This window comes from Plectrocnemia conspersa, unplaced genomic scaffold (genome assembly GCF_051122295.1).
Source record: "Plectrocnemia conspersa isolate PC_06_02 unplaced genomic scaffold, ASM5112229v1 ptg000010l, whole genome shotgun sequence".
NCBI classification, from domain to species: domain Eukaryota; kingdom Metazoa; phylum Arthropoda; class Insecta; order Trichoptera; family Polycentropodidae; genus Plectrocnemia; species Plectrocnemia conspersa.
Window position 1 is genome coordinate 9,682,203 of NW_028277174.1, and position 19,693 is coordinate 9,701,895.

The 19,693-nt window shown below is 30.1% G+C and overlaps 1 protein-coding gene across 2 annotated transcripts in view; it reads left to right on the forward strand.

The window, feature by feature from the left end:
- The first annotated feature begins 282 nt into the window (after nucleotides 1–282).
- LOC148230588 (uncharacterized) overlaps nucleotides 283–19,693 on the forward strand; it is a 164,593-nt gene continuing 145,182 nt past the window's right edge. The window contains exons 1-3 of one of the 2 annotated variants that reach the window (XM_088194677.1): nucleotides 283–491; nucleotides 9,042–10,190; nucleotides 14,569–14,692. In XM_088194677.1, coding sequence (XP_088050803.1) covers nucleotides 9,129–10,190; nucleotides 14,569–14,692 — 1,186 coding nt within the window. In that variant the 5' untranslated portion in view covers nucleotides 283–491; nucleotides 9,042–9,128. The remainder of the gene's footprint in view (nucleotides 492–9,041; nucleotides 10,191–14,568; nucleotides 14,693–19,693) is intronic. The other variant, XM_088194678.1, reaches the window with a different exon arrangement.

A 19,693-nucleotide genomic window follows, 5' to 3' on the forward strand; every position in this document is an offset into this window, starting at 1 on the left:
TTATACACAATAAGCTTGTATATACAAGATTATAATAGTATATGCAAGATTTAATTGTGTATGTTTAAAAGTCTCACTTTTGATTTATGAAGAATAAAGGCATACTTTACTATATGCAATCAATAGATTCAATTATCCTAAGCTTTAAATATGAGGTGAGAAAATATCGATGGTATTATTATGATTTTTAATATTAAATCAAATTATTTAAAAACTTTACGAACTTGATCGCTCTCACAAACGCAGACTATGTATGTAGGTGCTACGATCGACGGCTACGACGGGTAGTGTTGTAAAGTACCGCGGCGGGTACGGACGTCTACGGATCGTAGAGGTTCGATATCGTAGTTACGGCGACATTCGCGAACTTGTTTTGAAACTTTTTTATAGACTTTAGAATTTAGATTCGATGCAGTGATGCATAACATGCGTGTAAAATTGCGTTTCAAAATTAAAACTTAAGCGAAAGTGAATATTATAAAATAATAGTTGTATGTAAACATAAAATATTTTATTGTTTTATATATCATAATGATTCCATGATAAAAACATATTTTTTAATTTTGGCTTTTAAGTTTTTGGGTATTTTTTAATGTATTTATATCCATTGAATTTATTATTTTTTGTAAAAAAAGTATATGATAAATGATGATGTAAATTAAATATAATGTAGTTGAGCTAATTAGTAGAATTATACGTAGTAAAACCACAAAATGATATTAGTATATAATATAATACAAACGATATTTATGTAGAATTTTTAATTTTAATATTGTTAATACAAATTTATTTTAAATTTAGATAATGAATCTTAATGCTTTGATTGACATTGCTATATTTATACAGTTAATTGCTTTATTGTTGTTATAATAAGGTTGTTTTCAAGAAAATTTATTAATTGATGTAAATATACATTTTTTTTATAAAACAATAAATCTTGGATCAACATTGCATAAAACAAAATTAAATGGGTTGAATAAATACTGTCTGGATTCTGAAGACTTAAAAAAAATATATGTCTATTCCTTTATGTAGTCATAAAATTCATTTAATTATATTTAACTAAGGCGCAATTAAAAGTTAAAAATTTATAAACTCACAGCTTATTCCAATATGTTCATGTTTTTAATTTTAAAGTTTAATTTAAATTCATAAAGATTTCGCTTCAGAGTTTTACAGCAATTTTTTATTGAGTGTCTACTAATACTTTCAGTTACCTTTTATTATATGATTGTTTCATAGTATATATGTTTTGCAGTTCCTAGACCATGGTCTCTTGTTTTTTTGTGTTGATTTTTAATTTTTTAATTATTTTATTTTATATATTTACTAGTAGTTCATTTTTATTATTTGTATTAAAAAAAGTTTTTTTTTGTGTTTTACGTTTTTTTAAATCATAGAGTAACATCGAGTTGCAGACAAACCATGCGATTCTTAACGAGATATATTGTTGTGACTCAAGTTTTATTGGGTATAAATTATGTATTCCCAAACTGCAAGTCTTATTACAGATTTAAAGATATGTAATTTGTTTTTGATATTTAATTTGTTTCTGCGACAAAAGAGAAGATATAGTTTTGCTCTGGTTGTTTTAGTTTTTAAAATTAGTTTATTTATGTATATTAAATATTTACAAAAAATAATAAATTCAATAGATATAAATTAAAAAATACCCAAAAACATAAAAAACAAAAATTCATATTTTTATATATATTTCTATGAAAGTTTAGACTTTGGTATTTTGCCAGTCTATGAAAATGTTATACATTTAAATTTTCACTAATTTATCGACAGCGAAAGCTTTCTTCCGTCTACGTAAAAATGACTGCCACACTTTTAGTGGGATTTATATTTGTCGAATAATTTTAGCATGTTTTAAAGTATATTTACTGCTCGATAGGAATTTTAAAAAGAACATAAAATGGCCGTGTTGTCAGAGAATAAAGCGGTAATATCATTTCTGTGATGTTTAGTTGGGAAATCACTCGTAAATATTGTGAATAGTAAGAGTCCTAAAATTGAACCTTGGGGGACTTCAGCAGATAGGGGTCTGAAAGTTGACAAATGATTTTTAATTTTAATTCGAAAGATTCTACCGTTTAAAAACGAGCTTATTGATTTAACTAAAGATACTAAAAAATATAATTTAGTTGATTTATACATATATAATGCCTGCGTGCCAAACGCGTTCGAAAGCTTTAGCAATTTTCAAAAACATTACTATTTAAGCTATAACAGTAAGACTTATTCATTAGGTTATGACCTAATCATATATTTATTTTTAGGCAGAGATTTTTTCGAGAAGTTTTGGGAAATTTATATGTATTTTAACTGCGAGGAAATATTATTATAAATGTCCTGTTTCGACTCTTAGCTTAGTAAATTTTGTACATTTTATAATATTAATCATACTTTAATACCGCATAATTTATTAAAAACCCGTTAATTTTTTAACGCTTTTTCGAACATTGTTGCAGTTTTCTTAGACGTGAAATACAATAATTGAACAGACTGTGATTTTTTATAATTTTGCAATTAATTATATTGATTTATATTTAATTTGTAGTATATTATTATTAATTATAATAATTAATTGGAAAAGTAAAATCAGATTAAAGTGTTTTTATGGAGATAAAGGGGAAAATTATTTTATGAACAACCTAAATACAATCTAGGTATATAAATTAACTTCGTAGTCGAAATCAAACAGGTAATAAATACGCGACGGGCGATTAACAGCGATGCGAGATTAAGCTCGTTTTACGAAGGAAAGTTTGCTCATAAAATGTTTAGAGCTTTCGCTATAAATATACTTGATAAAAAATGGGTTAATTTATTTATGATTCTGAGTGAACCCAAACATTTGTCTAGCGGCGACTAATTAAAATGAGAATTTCTTGCATAAATTACCATGAAAGATGCGTTATTAATGTATCATTAAAGCACAGCTTCGTTTGTATAATGCTTAATGGCTAATTACTCACTAAAACATTTTCGAGCTTAAGGGCTTCGTAAATAATTATCACAAAGCACTAATTGCATTTTTTATCGCGAAACTGCTGTGGCGAAACATTTTTAATGAGCTTAATTTTTTGTGTAAAAATAAAATATTTATTTTTGTAATTTTAACCGTGAAATAACGAATGGTATTGTGGGATTATTTTGTGACGTTTTAAAATGTTTTCATCGTCATCAAAGCGCATTTCGTTTGAAATTTTCTACAATTTTTTTGTGTGTGTAAATATAATAACAAAATCGCGGTGCCTTTTGCTTACGAAATAACCCGCTTACGAAAAAAATCAAAGCGACGAGGGTGAACTTTATTTTTGCATTTTACACATTTAGGTCAAGCATGTACACAGGCTTATACAACAAAATAAATCATTTTCACAGACGTGGTTAGGGTTACGGATTTGCATATTGAAATATCTAAAAATTATAAAATTTTGAAAAATATTATACTTATTTAATGAAAGCTTAATATTAGTTTATTTATTAAAAACATTTAAATAAAGTGTAATACCACTCCTATAAATATACATGTATTATATATAATATAAGCTTTAAATGGATTTTTAAGTCTTTAATTGTTGATGGTGCAGTAAAAAATCCAACATTAAATTATAATTGAAAATGTTTAAAAAAGGGTAATATATAAATTAAAGGGTCTTTAATAAGCTTTCATTTAATGTGATTTATTTAATGTAACGTCAAGACTTTAAGCATTATTTCAAAATCTCAACGACTTCTTTGCCTATAAATTAGAGTTAATGATCTTTAAATAATTCACAACAGGTTTAATAGTAATTGAGGAGCGATTATGGAGGCGTGAGGTAGGAGGTAGGATAAAAACACCATACATTTTCGGTAATAATCCGACATGTGTATCTATACATATTTTTGTAAAAACTACCAACCCAATTTCAGAAAAAGGAAGACATAAAAATCAAACTTATATTTGGAATTTTGTTATAATGTCAACTAGTTTACCTTCAATGTATTTATTATTTTGTGTTATTAATAATCAAGTTAATATGATTCCATTAAGTATATTAAAACAATATTAAAATTATTTTGCAAAATTAAATTATTTTAAGGGTATTTACTCTTCATAAGCAATTTCTTTGAATTTTCTTATTCGATTCAAATATACAAGTACTTAAGCCTCCAGACGAGACGGAGGCGTCACATATTGAAATTTATACAATCAGTCGATTACATATAGATTTTAAAAGAAATATAGCATATATATTTTTGTTTTGAATCTTAATGAAATCTAAAAATAATGTTAGATTTTTTTAATGTCTGGTTGACTGTATTAATTTCATATAGGTAGAAGCTTCACATTTAACGTAGTTAGATTTAACAGTAGAAAAAGATTCTGTCAACCAAATAGCTGTTATTTGAAATGCATACTAATAAATGGTCGGTATTGCGATATTTATGGCTCAATAAACAACTGAATAAAGTTCAGTTCATTCGCCAGACTGAGTATGAAGCGTCCCAAAAATGTTGTATACCAGACTATGGAATATATGGAACATATTGAATATTTCATCTGAAACGTGGGGTAGTTTTCTACCTTTAAAAAATACTTTAAATTGTCTGACAGTAGAATGACTAAGATTTTTAGAGATAGCTTCTTTCATTCTTAATTAGATGTTGAGTTTTAGTATCTGAGTCGCTGTTAAATAAACAGTAGCTAAATGAACCTCACACTTCGCCAGACTGAGTTTAAACGGTACCATAAACCTTTGGTTCATCTGCCATATCCTGTACATATCGATCCAATATATTATCCAAAACGTTGTTCATAAATATTTGTAGTTGTATACTCCTTTAAATATATTTAAAATACTCACCTCATTAAAAGTTGTTTATAGTTTTACGACAAATGGTTCAACTTTAACTGCTTCAAAATATCTCGATTTTTAAACTCGAGGGATTTTAGCATAGCTTTTACATGGGTACCTGTCTCGTCACCCTCATCAATCTTGGCCACGAATCAAAGTCGATCGACATAATTCGTCGGACGGTTGTTCTGTCACGTCGGCGAAAATGTATATAGTTCGCGGAAAGCTTTCGGGAAAAACTTTTTCTCGTTCACGCTTCATTTGTTCGTTTCCGACGTGACTTTTCGCGGAATCACTTCCGGCGAGGAAAGCCGGAGTTCCGGCGAATCAATCGATTTGTATTATTTCACGTGACGAAAGATTATAGAAGCATATCTCACACATTGTCTGTTACTTTTATGGAAAAAAAATCGGGATTTTTTCTAATATTAAAAATATTATTTATTTATTTAATTATTTAATGTATTTTATTGTAGTATTATAACGTATACTGCGCAATGTCTTGAGTGAGTTTAAAAAGGCATTAGGTGCATTAAAAACTTTATCAAAAGATTTTTAAAAATCATTTTAGCTGATGCTAAATCGATATTTTTGTCACAGAATTGAAAAAACATGGCATATTCGTTGCTAAGTATTGCTCTTAATATACAATGCTGTTACACCAATAATTATTTAATTTACTTTCTTATCTATTATAGTTAAAATAACAGGAATAAGGTTTATTAAAATAATAATAGATACAACGTGAAATTGTTAAAAAATGAAACTGTAGTGTAGTGTATGTAGGTGAAAAATATATTTTATTGTATAAATATTTTTTTATATACATGAAAAAGACTTATTATATTTAGATTGAAAAAAATATATATTTTTGTTATTCAACTATAAAAATTTTCATGACCTATAAAAATGTATTTTGTATCAACTTTCCTAAATAAACAACATCATAATAAGCTTGCGAATAATTTTCTTCGATAACGTCGATGACTTATCTTAAATGTCACAAATAACTGAACTTTCTCAAAGACATTTATATAATCTCGTTCGAGGCACGCACTAAAATTTATAGTATCAATTTTATGGAATAATTTATCTCAAAAGCAAACACTTTTCATTATTTTATACGCACATAAAATAAATTAGATGGTATAATTGAGATATAGCCGATTCAAAACACTCACCTTACTTACTTTGGAACAAGTGGTTTAAATCACAAGTTAACTCCATTGATAATTTACTTACATTGTCATCCAATACGGAGCCGTCCAAAACATTTCTCAGGGGAAACAATTTTAAACTCGTCAATTAATAGTTGAGGAAAACTTTGACAACGAATTTAGAATTTGTTGTTTGATAGTTTTGTGATTTTGTTTGTTCAGCGTTGTTATCGAGAAAATTAATTTTATATCTAGTATTTTGAGTAATAAGGAGTGTGAGGAATTATATTTCTTACATTTTCTCTAAAAAAATATATTGAATTATGATTTATTACTTTAGCATTATACAATTATATGTATATATACTTTTCGCAACCGTCGCATCGTATTGACCTTTTCATTATTAGCCAAAAGAATAGTAAAAGAATTATAAGAAAGGAATAGAACGCCTTTAATTTATTAGATTTCGTTTGACAATAAATCTCAGCGCCTTCGTGGACATTTATTTTCAAAGAAAATATATCGTTGGCTTAGTTCTAACCCTACGTATCTCATTTTCACATTAACGTTTATTTTACTCCATGGATTTATGCTGTTAGAGACACTTTGAAATAAATACTAATAATTCATAGTAAATACATCCTTGGCTAAAATAGTAGAGTAAATTAATTAATTTATTTATTAAAAACATTTGCAACATATCAGACGTTAGCCCAATGCGTTACAACAGATTTTTAAAAATAAATGTTTTATTATTTAAAACGTGTTTATATTATTATATCTATTAAAAAAAAATTTTAGGGAGGCGTAGTAGTATAAAGTTTGGAAGCCGCTGCTTTACTATGAATGATTATAGTTGTTAGAAGCGCCATTGCATTCTTCACTTGGTGTAATCTAGATAATCGACTTTTTAGTTTGAATTTTTTTGCTATATCACTATTACAATTTTTTTTATGTTGTGCTGAATATTTTTTTCAGCGGCGCTTGTATGTACATACGAATAGACGAATAAGCCAGGGGTATCAAACTGGCCACATCCGCAGTCGTAACAAGTTTTAAATGCCATAACTAGATTCATCCCACCACCGACTACTTTTTCATCCGGCCATAAAACGTAACAAGTTCCGTTTTTAATGCGGCGAGTTTCAGAGAAAAGTTGGTGAGAATTAAGACACGCCGGCCCACTTTTCGCGACCCCTGCCCGCGCCGGTTGGCTCCGTGCCCTCTGGACCAGTTTGGAAAGTTGCGCCCGGTCGATGCCAAGCAATCCGACCGAGTGTGACATTATTGTCCGCTATTATGGGCTTATGGGCCTCGAGTCATTTTCGCGTTAGCCGACCGAATGGATGGCATATATACATGACCGAGCATATTGTGCGGGAAAAATACGCTCAATCGAACAAATAATGGGCGACGAGGTAAATGTATACAATTTGCACGTGCGAAATGTTCGGTTCAAAGATCAGCGAATTGTTGCATATAAAACGCCGTATTTAGTATAAATTTATCTGTATTATTATATTCACAGTCTTACGTGCTTAGATAATATGTATAAATAATATCTAAGTATTTTTTTAATTTTCCTGTTCTGACGATGACAATGGTGTCGTGAATTTAAAGCAAAAATAATTGACGTTCATCTCGAAAAAATAACTACATAGCCATAGGTTATCACATAGTAAAAAATCATATGCTTTTACGATTGCTCAATTTTATAATTAAAATGTTATTTATTAAACAGTTATCCCAAAACTAGGAGCTAACAGGAAGTCACTCAAATTGGGTGCTCAAAAAAACGCGAGGTTTCTATGATGTTAGAATTTTTATTTTCCTATTTTCAAGTTATCTATTTAGTTTTTTCTTTCTCTGTACAATTGTCAAATATGGAGTTGGCATAAATAAAAAAATTCTTTACAAATTATCTGCGTTGTCTTTACTGAATCTCAACGACGTTTCGCAAAAAAATGGATTTTGCATCATGTGGTTTTTATTCCTTTTATTATGAGTTGTTTTGCATTTTTTGCACCAGTTGTACCATTTGAATAATAAAATAAAACATTTTAATCATTAATAAATGTTTTTATGTTAGTTTTTTTATAATTTTTTTATAAATAAGTAAGTAAAAACTATAGTCTATTTATTTTTACCGCTATTAAATTTTTGCTCTATGATTACACTGTGAAAGGCATTTTTTTCCACTGTAAACAACGATATTGTAGTTTTTATTACACAGTACATAGTCAGACTGAAGCGAGTACCCGACTTCTTACGACTATTGTTTTGCCAAATGATCACTTCATTTTTGCAATCATAAACTTCAGAATCAAATTCACGGTATCCGATTGAATTCTAGGCAATATATATCTATTTTTCCCTGATGGATTCAAGAAGAAACGCACTATCTGTGAACGTTTTAATTAACAAACTGTTTTCAGCAGTTAGCCGAGCGACAATTTTATTAAGCGATTCTTATATTCACGAAATTTGATAGTGATGGCTGACTTAATTTAATTATTTTCCCTCTATTCGGGCATTCTTTACCAGAGATTTCAGTTGATTCTTTGTGTTTTTGGCTGATAGGAATTTTATGGATTTTTTATAAGTGTTTTAATAATCAATTATATTCGATACCTTAATCAAAATCTGCTTCGGACAGTGTACGTGTAGCTGACCCTTTTTCTATATTTTTTAAATGTTTTCATGCTTCTGATTGATTAAAATAATCATAATCGAAATAGTTAAACGATAAAAATGATAAATGACGGTTGTGATAGGGTAAATAAATAGGAAATTTAAAATTGTAGTTTAAAATCTGTGTTCAATATTGCTTTTATATAATTTTTGTGTATTTAAAGTGAATATTTAAATATAATTTTGTAAAATATAGTTTATTTTTATGACCATTTTTAAAATGAAAAAATGTCGGCATTATAAATTGTGTTAAGATATTAAAAGTTTGAGTGACAGTACTCTTATAATGCCGTATTTTGGGACTTTTACTAATATTTTTATTTATTTATTTATATTATAGATAACTCTTTTTTAAAAATCGATAAAAAATGTAGTGCAACTAAAAATATAGTGGAATAATAATAACAAATAAATAAATGTTTATCTGATGTCAGTCAAAAAAAGTGTATCAAAATGCACGCAAGTGGATACGGAGCTAGTGTCAGTGTCGCTGTCCGCCTTCGATTTGCCCCAAGAAGGGCTCAGGGTACCTCCGAGACCAGCCAGCGCGCGTCCTCCAAGACCGGCCAGGAGACTCAGGAGGACCTTCAGCGATGGATATGCCCGGAACAACAGCGAGGAGTACCTCCTCGACAGCTGCACCTTCGACAGTTCCCTCGGCCACGACGACCCAGGAGACTGCTCCTACCGACAGCCCTACTCAGAGGAGCGACTCATCCCAGATCAGTATCCATATCCTCCCAGGCAGGCAGAGTACGTCTGCAGCTGCCCTCACCCAAACTATTACTATGCCAACAACACTCTACCCAGAGACAGGCGGAGTGATCCATTTTATTCCAGCGAGCAGAATATATCGGGCCGATTAGTCACGGATAGGTCCAGCGAAGAACTGATCATAAGCCAGCGGAGTTTAGATAGGAAAATCAAGACTAAGACACACGTATCTTCGATAGATCGAAAAGCTAGGCAAAGTAGGGCATGGGAGAGACAATCTCGAGCCAATAGTAACAAATTCGAGTTGAACTTCTTGCCAGTCAAAGAACGATCGTTAGACGGAGCCGATTATCCGATAAGACATTATAACAGGAATGACAGTAGATGCGGTCATTCTAGTTTATCTGAATCTAGATCGCATCAGTGCGTCAATAGGCTAAACTTTTCTAACGATTTTGAATATGACTCTCAACATGTGTTTATCAATAAGTGTGATGGTAGTTTTGGTAGTTTTTATGAGAATGGAGAAGGCGGCAAAGGTTGTGCTAGATCTTTGCCTCCGCATTTCGGAGATGACGAGAGGAGATTTGAAAATTCCAACGAAGCCAAGCAGGAGTCTAGACCTAGGAAGAGTTACGGTCTCGGTGGCAGGAGGGTTATCGTACCAGACGGCTGCGAACAAGACGAGAGCTTTGAGATGCTTTACAACGTCAGCGGGTGTCAGTGCGAGAGATGCGATCATGCCGGATATCCAGGCGGATACTGTCATTCTCAGGTGAGTTGCTCGTTAATTAGCTAATGGACCGCGTTGTTATATCTTTATGGGTCAGCGGTGTGAAGCTGATTCGAAATTGAAATTGCGCATGCAAATCCAGTTGTATTGATCATTGGTATGATGCAGAGTGACGTATAACCCCATATGGTAATTAGAATTCCAATATGGAAATTGGTTAAATAATAATTTGTTATATTTTGGTTAACGAATTTTTAATTCTATTAAATATATACATATAACTTTAAATTTAGAGTATTTTTCTAGTTATCGTTTGTTATATGTCACTTTTCATTAGATGATATTTTACCTCTTTGTATGATTTATAACATTTACATGAAAATATTGACTTTTGTTTCATCTATCCGGTGAACGAATCCTTGCCAAAGACTTCATATTTATTAAATTATTATATCATTGATCCTTGCATTCATAATATTTTGTTGACCGGAATGTTCTAAAAAGTCGAAACAAAATGTTTACTAATCGTAATTACTAGAATTCGTCATATAACTTATATTTTCAAACAATGTTTTCGCATTGTTATCAGAAATTTCTGTCCCTTTTGGTACTACCTGCTCTTCTTGCAGCTCTGAATTTAGTAGATTGAAACCAATACTTGTCTTTAAAATTGCAGGGATTTTAAGCAATTTAAAAATATTCGTATACATTTAGGTCTTAACAAAAAATATTTTATAAGATTTCTCGAGAAATAAAAAAATGAGCATTTTTATTAAATAATTCTCGAAAAGAGACTACTCTGAGTAATCCACTTTTTTTTAATACAAACGATTTCTTTTATACAACTGAAACTTCACTAGTTAATCACAAAGGAACAATTCTCTTGCACTACAATGCGCGACTAAATAACGCATGATTGATTATATAAAGGTTGAAATGCTACATATAAAATATTGCCTTATGCAATTTACTCTATCAGACAACTTGTTAATAACATTTGTTTAAGGATTTTCTTTACTCAAGAATTCGGAATTTTAAATCACCGGATGATTACGTTTCTATCGATTAAGTTATTTATTAGCCGAAAAAATGTATTTCAATATGAAAGTCATATTCCGCAATTAATTTACTAGCAACTAGTATGTAAGTTAATTTTATAAATGTGTCAGACATTTTGTATGTTTTTAAAAATATACAATCAGTATCTCGTAAACTTATAATCTAAAAATATTAAAAAAATGTTTATTCCACAATCTTTCCGTTGATGTATCATTTATTATATAACAAAAATTTTCATAAAAATATCCATATCTATAAGCTTTTATCTTAAAAAATATTTTTTCTATCAAAAATAATACGTATAATCTGAAATATAAATGGTTTAAATTAAACGTTTCAAAGTTCAGGAGATATTGTCGTTTTATTTTTTTCAATAAAGGGTTTAGTGAGTGAAATGATTCTACGTCTTTCAAATTAGTCTTTTTATTTGAATTTCAGTTTAAACAATTGTATGCCAGAACCCGTAGGTTTAAAAGCTCCGCTTTCGTTTCACGTCTTTTTATGTTTGCTCCCTTAACGATTCTAGGGTTTATTTATAACTTTTTTTTATACATAAAACTTAAATGGACAAACAAAAAGTTACAGCACTTGACGGACTTACAAAGTAAAATATTAGTTTATTTTTAGATTAAATTATTTAAGTTACTTGCGTATAAAATTATAACAAAGAAAGCATAGTTGCTGAAATATTATACAAAATATATGATATTAAATTTTTATTTTATTTTTGTAGTCACATATATTTCGAGATATCGCATAGTGATTGTCATGATTAATTCAATGACTAAAAGGGATTTGATACAATTTTACTATTGTTAATAAAGCAATTCCATATATCCTTTGAAAGTTTTCAAACTTTTTTGAGCGCATAATCCACAAGAAAGACCAGAATTACGTACTTCGTAAGGCGTTGGAATGATAACCCATAGCTACGGGTTCAAGTCCCTGCAGCAGACCCAAATTTTTATTTATAAAAATGCGCTATTATTAAAATCAGTTCCAGCTGCAAAGTGTGAATTATAATGTAAATGTAGTTTGTAATTAATTATATAGGTGTCACTAATTCCAAAACTAACAGTCTGGTGTTTTAATACTAACTTGTGTATATTGTTTGTGTCTGATTGACTACTGATTTATCACATTATAACGCATTTGGCGTACAATGTGATTAAAAAAATTTAGGTGTAATATCTGTTAGCACCATCTTTAAAAGTAATACCACAAACTTTATTTTATGTATTGTATACAAAATTAACTAAAAACTCAGTTCTAAAACTGAAAGCATTTATTGTAATTGTAATTGTAATTGTAAACATCTCTGGAAGTAATGGAAGTTTAGAAGATTTTGACTTAGAATAATTCGACGGTAAACAAATAATACATACTCCATGAATAGAAACATTTTAGATCACCCATACCAGCAAAAAGTTACCTAAGTAATTTAAATTTATATCCATTCCTAATTTGAAATATGGTGTTTATATTTTATTTAAAACTAAAATGTATTAGGAACTTTTTCGTTTTAATTTATTTGTAGTAGACTTCTTAAAAAGCTTAGTATTTAAGCGTGATACAATATTATAAATTAGTATAACATATACATTTTTTAGTATCGAACTATCAGCGAGTAGAGCTATAAGACGGATTTCGTCCGAGTCGTTCCACGGTCACTAACCTTTTGTGCGGGGAATAAATCCCTAGATTCTAAAATCCAGGACAAAAATATAATATTTAATTTCTTGTGGGTCGCAAAATAATAAAAATAGGTCACATCGGAAATTGTTCTTCGTGAAATGACTGAGGTGTGACCTTTTATTTTTTAGCTCCAACCAGCATTCGTAAACGAAACATTTTCGAGTTGAGCCTTTTTTCCCGGGGCGCTAAATATCCTCGAGATGGAAATAACTTGAGATTGTTTGGGCCGCCAAAAAGTTTACTGTGGGCTGCAAGTTTGACAGGCCTGATGTAGTCTATACCGACTTTCAGAAAATATCATACAAAATTTGTCGTGAGCTACTCTTCGAAAATTAAGCAACTTCGGTTTTACGAACATTCTTGTCAGCTTTTTTTTGAGTGACACACCGCCGACATGTGAGCTATGGTAATCGTCGCTCTGATAAGTATTTCGCTTAATCTAGAGTATAACAGAGATGCAATCTGGGTCTTCTGCTAATTTTGGTCTTAATACATGTGTCAATTAATAAAATAAGTATTTATTATATACTGTTGACCTGAAAGTGTTTCAGAGTATTCGCATAAATTCAGATTCTCTCTTTTTACAGAAAGAACTGGACAACCGACTCACACTTGTCACATTTTCAAAATTTCCTTTCCTTAAATTATATTACAGTTTAGGCGGAGGTGCTTAAACTAGATCTATACACATCGCCAAAGTTCTCGGCTTCGTTATGCGGAGCGCGTGAATAATAATTTAATAGCAATTCGTGTTCTGTACAATACGCGTTCTTGAATATGGTCCATTGTCTGGAATCCAAGTGAATTGATGTATTCCTTATTGTTGGAGAGGATTCAAAGAAAATTCCTGAGATATCTCTACAAGAAAGATTACGGGTCGTATGCGTACTTATATTCTAGCGCATTTTTGCTAGGAGCGTTATGGTACAATTCGTTGCATTCTCGGCGTAGCGTATACTGAATGAAGCAATTTTTAAATTTGATTTTACAGTACCCTAGAGAGTCGCGATCGCGTTCCTTATTCTTATCCGTTGAAGCCACGACGCCAGCGCTTGAGAGCGCTCCTCTTATACGGGCCATCCAGCTCATCAACGAGCTTGCCAAACATATTTGGAATTGTGCTCATCTATGTTCACCATAAATGATTTTTTATTTTATTTCAAATGTTTCATTTTGTTTGTATAATAGCAATAGAAAATAAAGTAAAATTAAAAATAAATAAAAATCATAAAAATATAATTTTTTGGTACTTTATTAATTTAAGCCGCTTACATTTTTATTAACATGTATTTTAATTTAGAATTAACAGTTCATTTAAAAATATCCAGTATGTTCAAGTATATGTAGGTTATTTTAACATATGTGCTTATGATTATAATATAATAATCATTAGATAATATAATAAAAATATCTATTTGCTGCAAAAGATTCAAAAGGTCTTAAATATATGCAGCAAAAGAATTTGACATTGTTTTGTATAAATTATAACTTATTAAAAAAAATTGTGTTGATCTAACTATTGGTGTATATTTATTTATACATCAATCATAAAAGCTCTTGGTACTTATTTATATATGCAATAGTGTAATTTAATTTATTTATAACATTTATGTTCAAACAGAATCTTTGAAAACTATGTTAATACATATGCATGAAATTTACGCAGGAATCCATTCGAGCGGATCGTCAAAGTGCTAGAAGTCTAACTGGAAGCGGACTAGGAACTCCTCTCGGCGCACCACCTAGAGCTTTGGCTTTTCGTCCACCGAGTTTGACTTCAAGTTCAACGGGTACGTTTAAATAGTTACTAAGAGTAGAAACCACCGCCATTCAATACTACATTTCAATATATAAATATGTAGCGATTCGTAGTGGAAAGGTTCCTTGAGATAAACTAAAAATTCTCTATTCCAGATTTTACTTACATACATTATTCCATGTAATATATACTATATAGGTACATATGTATATGTATGTGCCAAGCAAAAAAAAAACTAGCTTACAAATTCATTATTATTAGCATATCTTAGGATTTTACACATCTAGAAATTCTGGTTTCTCGATGCTTTTTATTTCTCGAGAAATGAGAATTCTCATTTTTATTCTCGATTTTCTCAAGAATTCTTGAGAAATTTTGGTAAATAAAAACATATATGTAATATATGGTATGTGATTATAATAATACAGTATATTATTGTAGATATCTTTATATAATGGATGAACAGATTTGACGTGAAAATTCGAGAACGGATCGATCTACTTCGATTGATTACAGAGCGTTAAGTTAGGAAGGAATTTCTGGCTCTCGTATTTATACCCAAATCGAATGAAAAGTTGTCAATAAAAGTTGTTGTTATTTTACATTTCTCATATTTTAAACAAGAAAAAAATCTTTTGATTTAAATTCAAACATTCAGCACGGATCCACCCTTTCTCACTCAGTGTTATTAAAAAATAACCGGTTGTAAAATATTTAAAAATATTCGTAGAAATTTAATTTTTAACAAAAAAGGCTCTATACAAATTATCGAGAAGAAGCACTACATGCAGAGTTAGTTTCGCCTGGTTAGCAGCGAAACAATGCTGGATGATTTTTGATCAGTATTCAGTGTAAATACGCATAAATTTATGGTTTGACCTGATAATTTCATTAAAACGATCATTCGCTTTCGCTCCCCGTTTCAATCAGCACACCCCACACATTCGCTCTGCACATCGGTAAACACAAACACCTCAAACCTCCAGCACCCACACTTCCGAAGCTAGCCTCTGCTCTAATGTCTCCGATTTGTTTTCATTATAACGTAATTACACAGTGTTCCATGGTGCGCCAGAGGAAAAGGGATGCTCCGTGGAGGCCGATGCCATTTTGAACGGTTTAACGTGAAAAAGCGAAGGCTATTAGACCAAAGTGGGCCCTTTATATCCACTCGTTAGTGACTTGTAAAAGTCTTTCTTTTTACATTTTTGCCCATACGTCACACGCCGACTGGAAATTTATTCTGCAATCTGTCGGTTATCGGCTCGATTGCGTCGGGAACAGATTTTCTTTTATTATTATATAAGAAAGAGGTAATGTAAGATCGCACCTTTCAGATGTTTGGGAACGTGTGGAGTTTATGCTATCTGGCTTTATTATGGATAATGTGCTTGAAGACTCGCACGCCTAAATCCTTTAGCACAGTTGGATATTGGAAATATTCGAGTGAGCCGTAAAGAGCCAAACGTATAGAACAATAATATAATATTATATGTATTGAATTTATTTATTTATTTTGTAAATATATGTGCAGAGCCTACTAATCTGGAACCCTGCAAATAAAAGCAGTAGTTAAAATATATGTATATCAAATAAAATATATAATATTTTTGACCAACCAATCAGCTGTACCTTTAACGCTGAGGTCATTCAAACGACCGTTTCAAATATTATGAAAGAATATTAAAAGAAAAATATTGTTGGTACTCAAAGGTTAATTAATAATTACATAGTTATTAATTGTGGCAAAACATATATTCCCAAAACTTCCAAGCAAACGAACATTCGAATTTTAAAATTAATGTATGGAAAAATCTCGCCGGGTCTTAGACCGGATATCGGGTCCAGGTACCCGAACCGGAAAAACTATAATCACGGCCAAACCCAGCTTCTCCATCAGTACTTATTTTAATTAAATATTTTTATATATGCGTGGCTCTGTTCACGCTAAACTGCTTTGTCGGCTCTAATCTTAATAGGGTAGATAAAAGTATGAATATCTGTAATTATTAAAATATTTTTGGCAGTTATAAACAACGTTGTATTATTATAAAATTTAGTTTTATTATTTAAAATATTTTTTATAAACATCTCACCTATAAAAGTAAATCTATCGAATAAATCAAATCGCCCTCAAAAATACGTAGCACGATGAACGAAATTCAATTTGGACCAGGATTATCGCCATTAACCCACTTTCTTTCGGGTAATAGTCGTCAATTTGGCCACGGTCGTCGCTTTCTAATTCGGCGGTAAAGTCAGAACGTAACGCAATGTACACACAAATAGAACATAGGTATAATACGATGCCGAGTCGGATTCGAAAGTCGGAAAATTTCCGCTCGATCTACTGTTTCTAGCGGGGCTAAATTTAATTTTATAGTTTTGTTTTTGGGCCACGGTTCGCTACAGTATATAATTTCAAAGTGGGGGTTTCGAATTAAAAACGAGCAAGATTTTTTGCTTCATAGATTAACTCTATCGAACCGTGAAAAAACTCATTAGGTAAGTTCAGAAAGTTAATAGTGAACAAAAAAAAATACGACCCAAACGCCTCGCAAAGATATTTATTCGACTTGATCGGAAAAAGGTGATCGATCGTCTGTAATTTAGGGTTATTTAATTGAAGTTTGTTTTCTGCCATGAAACGAAAAATATATCTTGTATATTTTATCTATACCAAATACTTTTTATAAAAAAATATAGAGCAATCTATATGCTATCAATTGTTAGAACATCACCGCCACACTGTCTTAGAAATATAAAGCAATTTTTTTTGGCTTCAAATAGTTTATTGCTTATTACTGTTCAATTTTTACTATTTGGCTACGTTTCAAAATCGTAAAATACACATTTATGTAGATACATACTATATCCTCCCAAACTGTTTTGCCGGACTTCGCTTTTACAAGCACTTAATTATTTGCTCCATTGTTTTTTTCATGTCAACTTTTTCAACCACCTATTTTTTATCATCGTATTTTTATCCTTTTTTTTAGGATCTGTTAATTTATCAACAAAATATGTCGTTAAAAATGTATTTAACGACATATTTTTAATGACATAATATTTAAAACCACATAATATAAAAGTAAACTAATTAATAAATGTACTTTCTAATTATTTTGTAGCTAGAAAATGTCCTAAATTAAAAGTGATAAAAAAGTGCTTTTTATAAAATTAAATAATTAAAAAATAGATTTTATTTAGCATATATTCAGAGATTTTATTTCTTAGCGTAATAAAAACTCGTCATTTGACTGAAATAAGTTTCGTTAAATTGGCCCAATTAATTAAGTTATCTTACTGCTAACTTTGTCAATCATATTACAGGAAATCGAAGATGTAATATGTAACTTTTCCTTTCATGCAGGAAATAATTATTTCAACTCACGCACCTAAAGTTTGTAACTTTTGTATTTATTCTTTTCAAGTAATAATTAGGTTATGAATAAATCAGTCAAATATTATATATTAGAAAAAATAATAAACGTTATAGTTGATAAAAAGTTTATCTTTTATAATTTTTTGGAAAGAAAATAATATATATGATAAAATTATATGTTATTAGTAAAATTAAGCGTATATGTATATATATAAAAATAATGCAAAGTTACAACAGTAGAGTAAATATATATTTGAGAAATATTGTCAATCGTTTCTTCTATGCGAAAAACAAACTTCTGCTAATTTTAAAAATTGTTTCTGTTTGTGAGTTCTATGAAATTAGCAACTTCATTTCTAAATGACAATGTTCAGAAATACCTAGGACTATGATAAAAAAATAAGTTCTTTTAAAGGTATATTGTTATATTATATAAACCAATCACAAAATACAATGGTTTATATATTTTTTTTATATTTTATAAAAATCGTTATATATTTTTATTGAGTAATCGTTACTGAATTTTTGAAAACCAAGTTGAATTATCATATTTGCCTAATCATAAGGAACGCATATTAAATGAAAACAATACTTTTTTTCGTTGTCATTTTCCTAAGAAAAAAATGGAAAAAAATTATATGGAAGAATATGTTCATACATACATCAACATATATGATATGCACGCCAAGCGACGAAAGAAAAATTTGAATACCAAAGTAAAAACAAATAAGAGCAAGCGAAATTTGCATAATTACATAGCCCTTAATACAATCTTGACGAACACCCCTTTTCAACTCTTGAAAATATGTCTTTCTGCATTGAATAAATTCGAATTGAATTTAAAACTTCTTCTAAATAGTAAACGTGTCAAATATTGAACTATGCCAAGAGCCATTCAGTTGCTTTAAACTTTTGTGAAATAAAATCTTGAATTATTGATAGACAAAGGTATTAAAGTACACCATTCTTTTACGTTGTTTCCATAGCGTTTAATGATTTTCATACAGTACTCGGATAGTGCTAAAAAAAATATTTTAGCTGAGTACACAGCCATTCGTGTCCCAACCTACTTCACCTTTTCGTCACACCTGAAACAATTTACCCCTATAAACTCAGTGAGTGGTCTGTATATATTAAAATCATTATTATATTATATCTTTGCTTTGACATGCTGTTTAAGTACTTGTACTCAAAAGTCCACATCATTTTTATTTGACTCTTGAGAAGACCTATGTAAGTGTTCCCACTGAGGATTTAATGGTTTAAAATTACTCATTGTTAATCTTAAAAGAGCGTCTTTGATCTTCTCTGCAGACTGTTTTAAAATTATTTAGTCATCTTTATTTTCATTTACATTTTTTTCTTCTAGAAAGCACTGTAAACCTGCCTATGTCAATTTTTTAATTTTGAAAGCTAGTGTGGTACTCATCTTGAAGATACATGTTTTATGGAACTGAAGACCAACCATGTGCTGATTCGTGGTTCAGCTCTATGAGTAAGGTTTTTATTTACTATTATTTGTTGATTTTACTTCACGATGCCTAAAACTGACGCAATACACTCTAATGTCTATATTCGTTGATTGGTAGAATAATACATAGCTCAAACAGTTTTATTGACGTATAACCTCTTTAAACGCTCATTTTA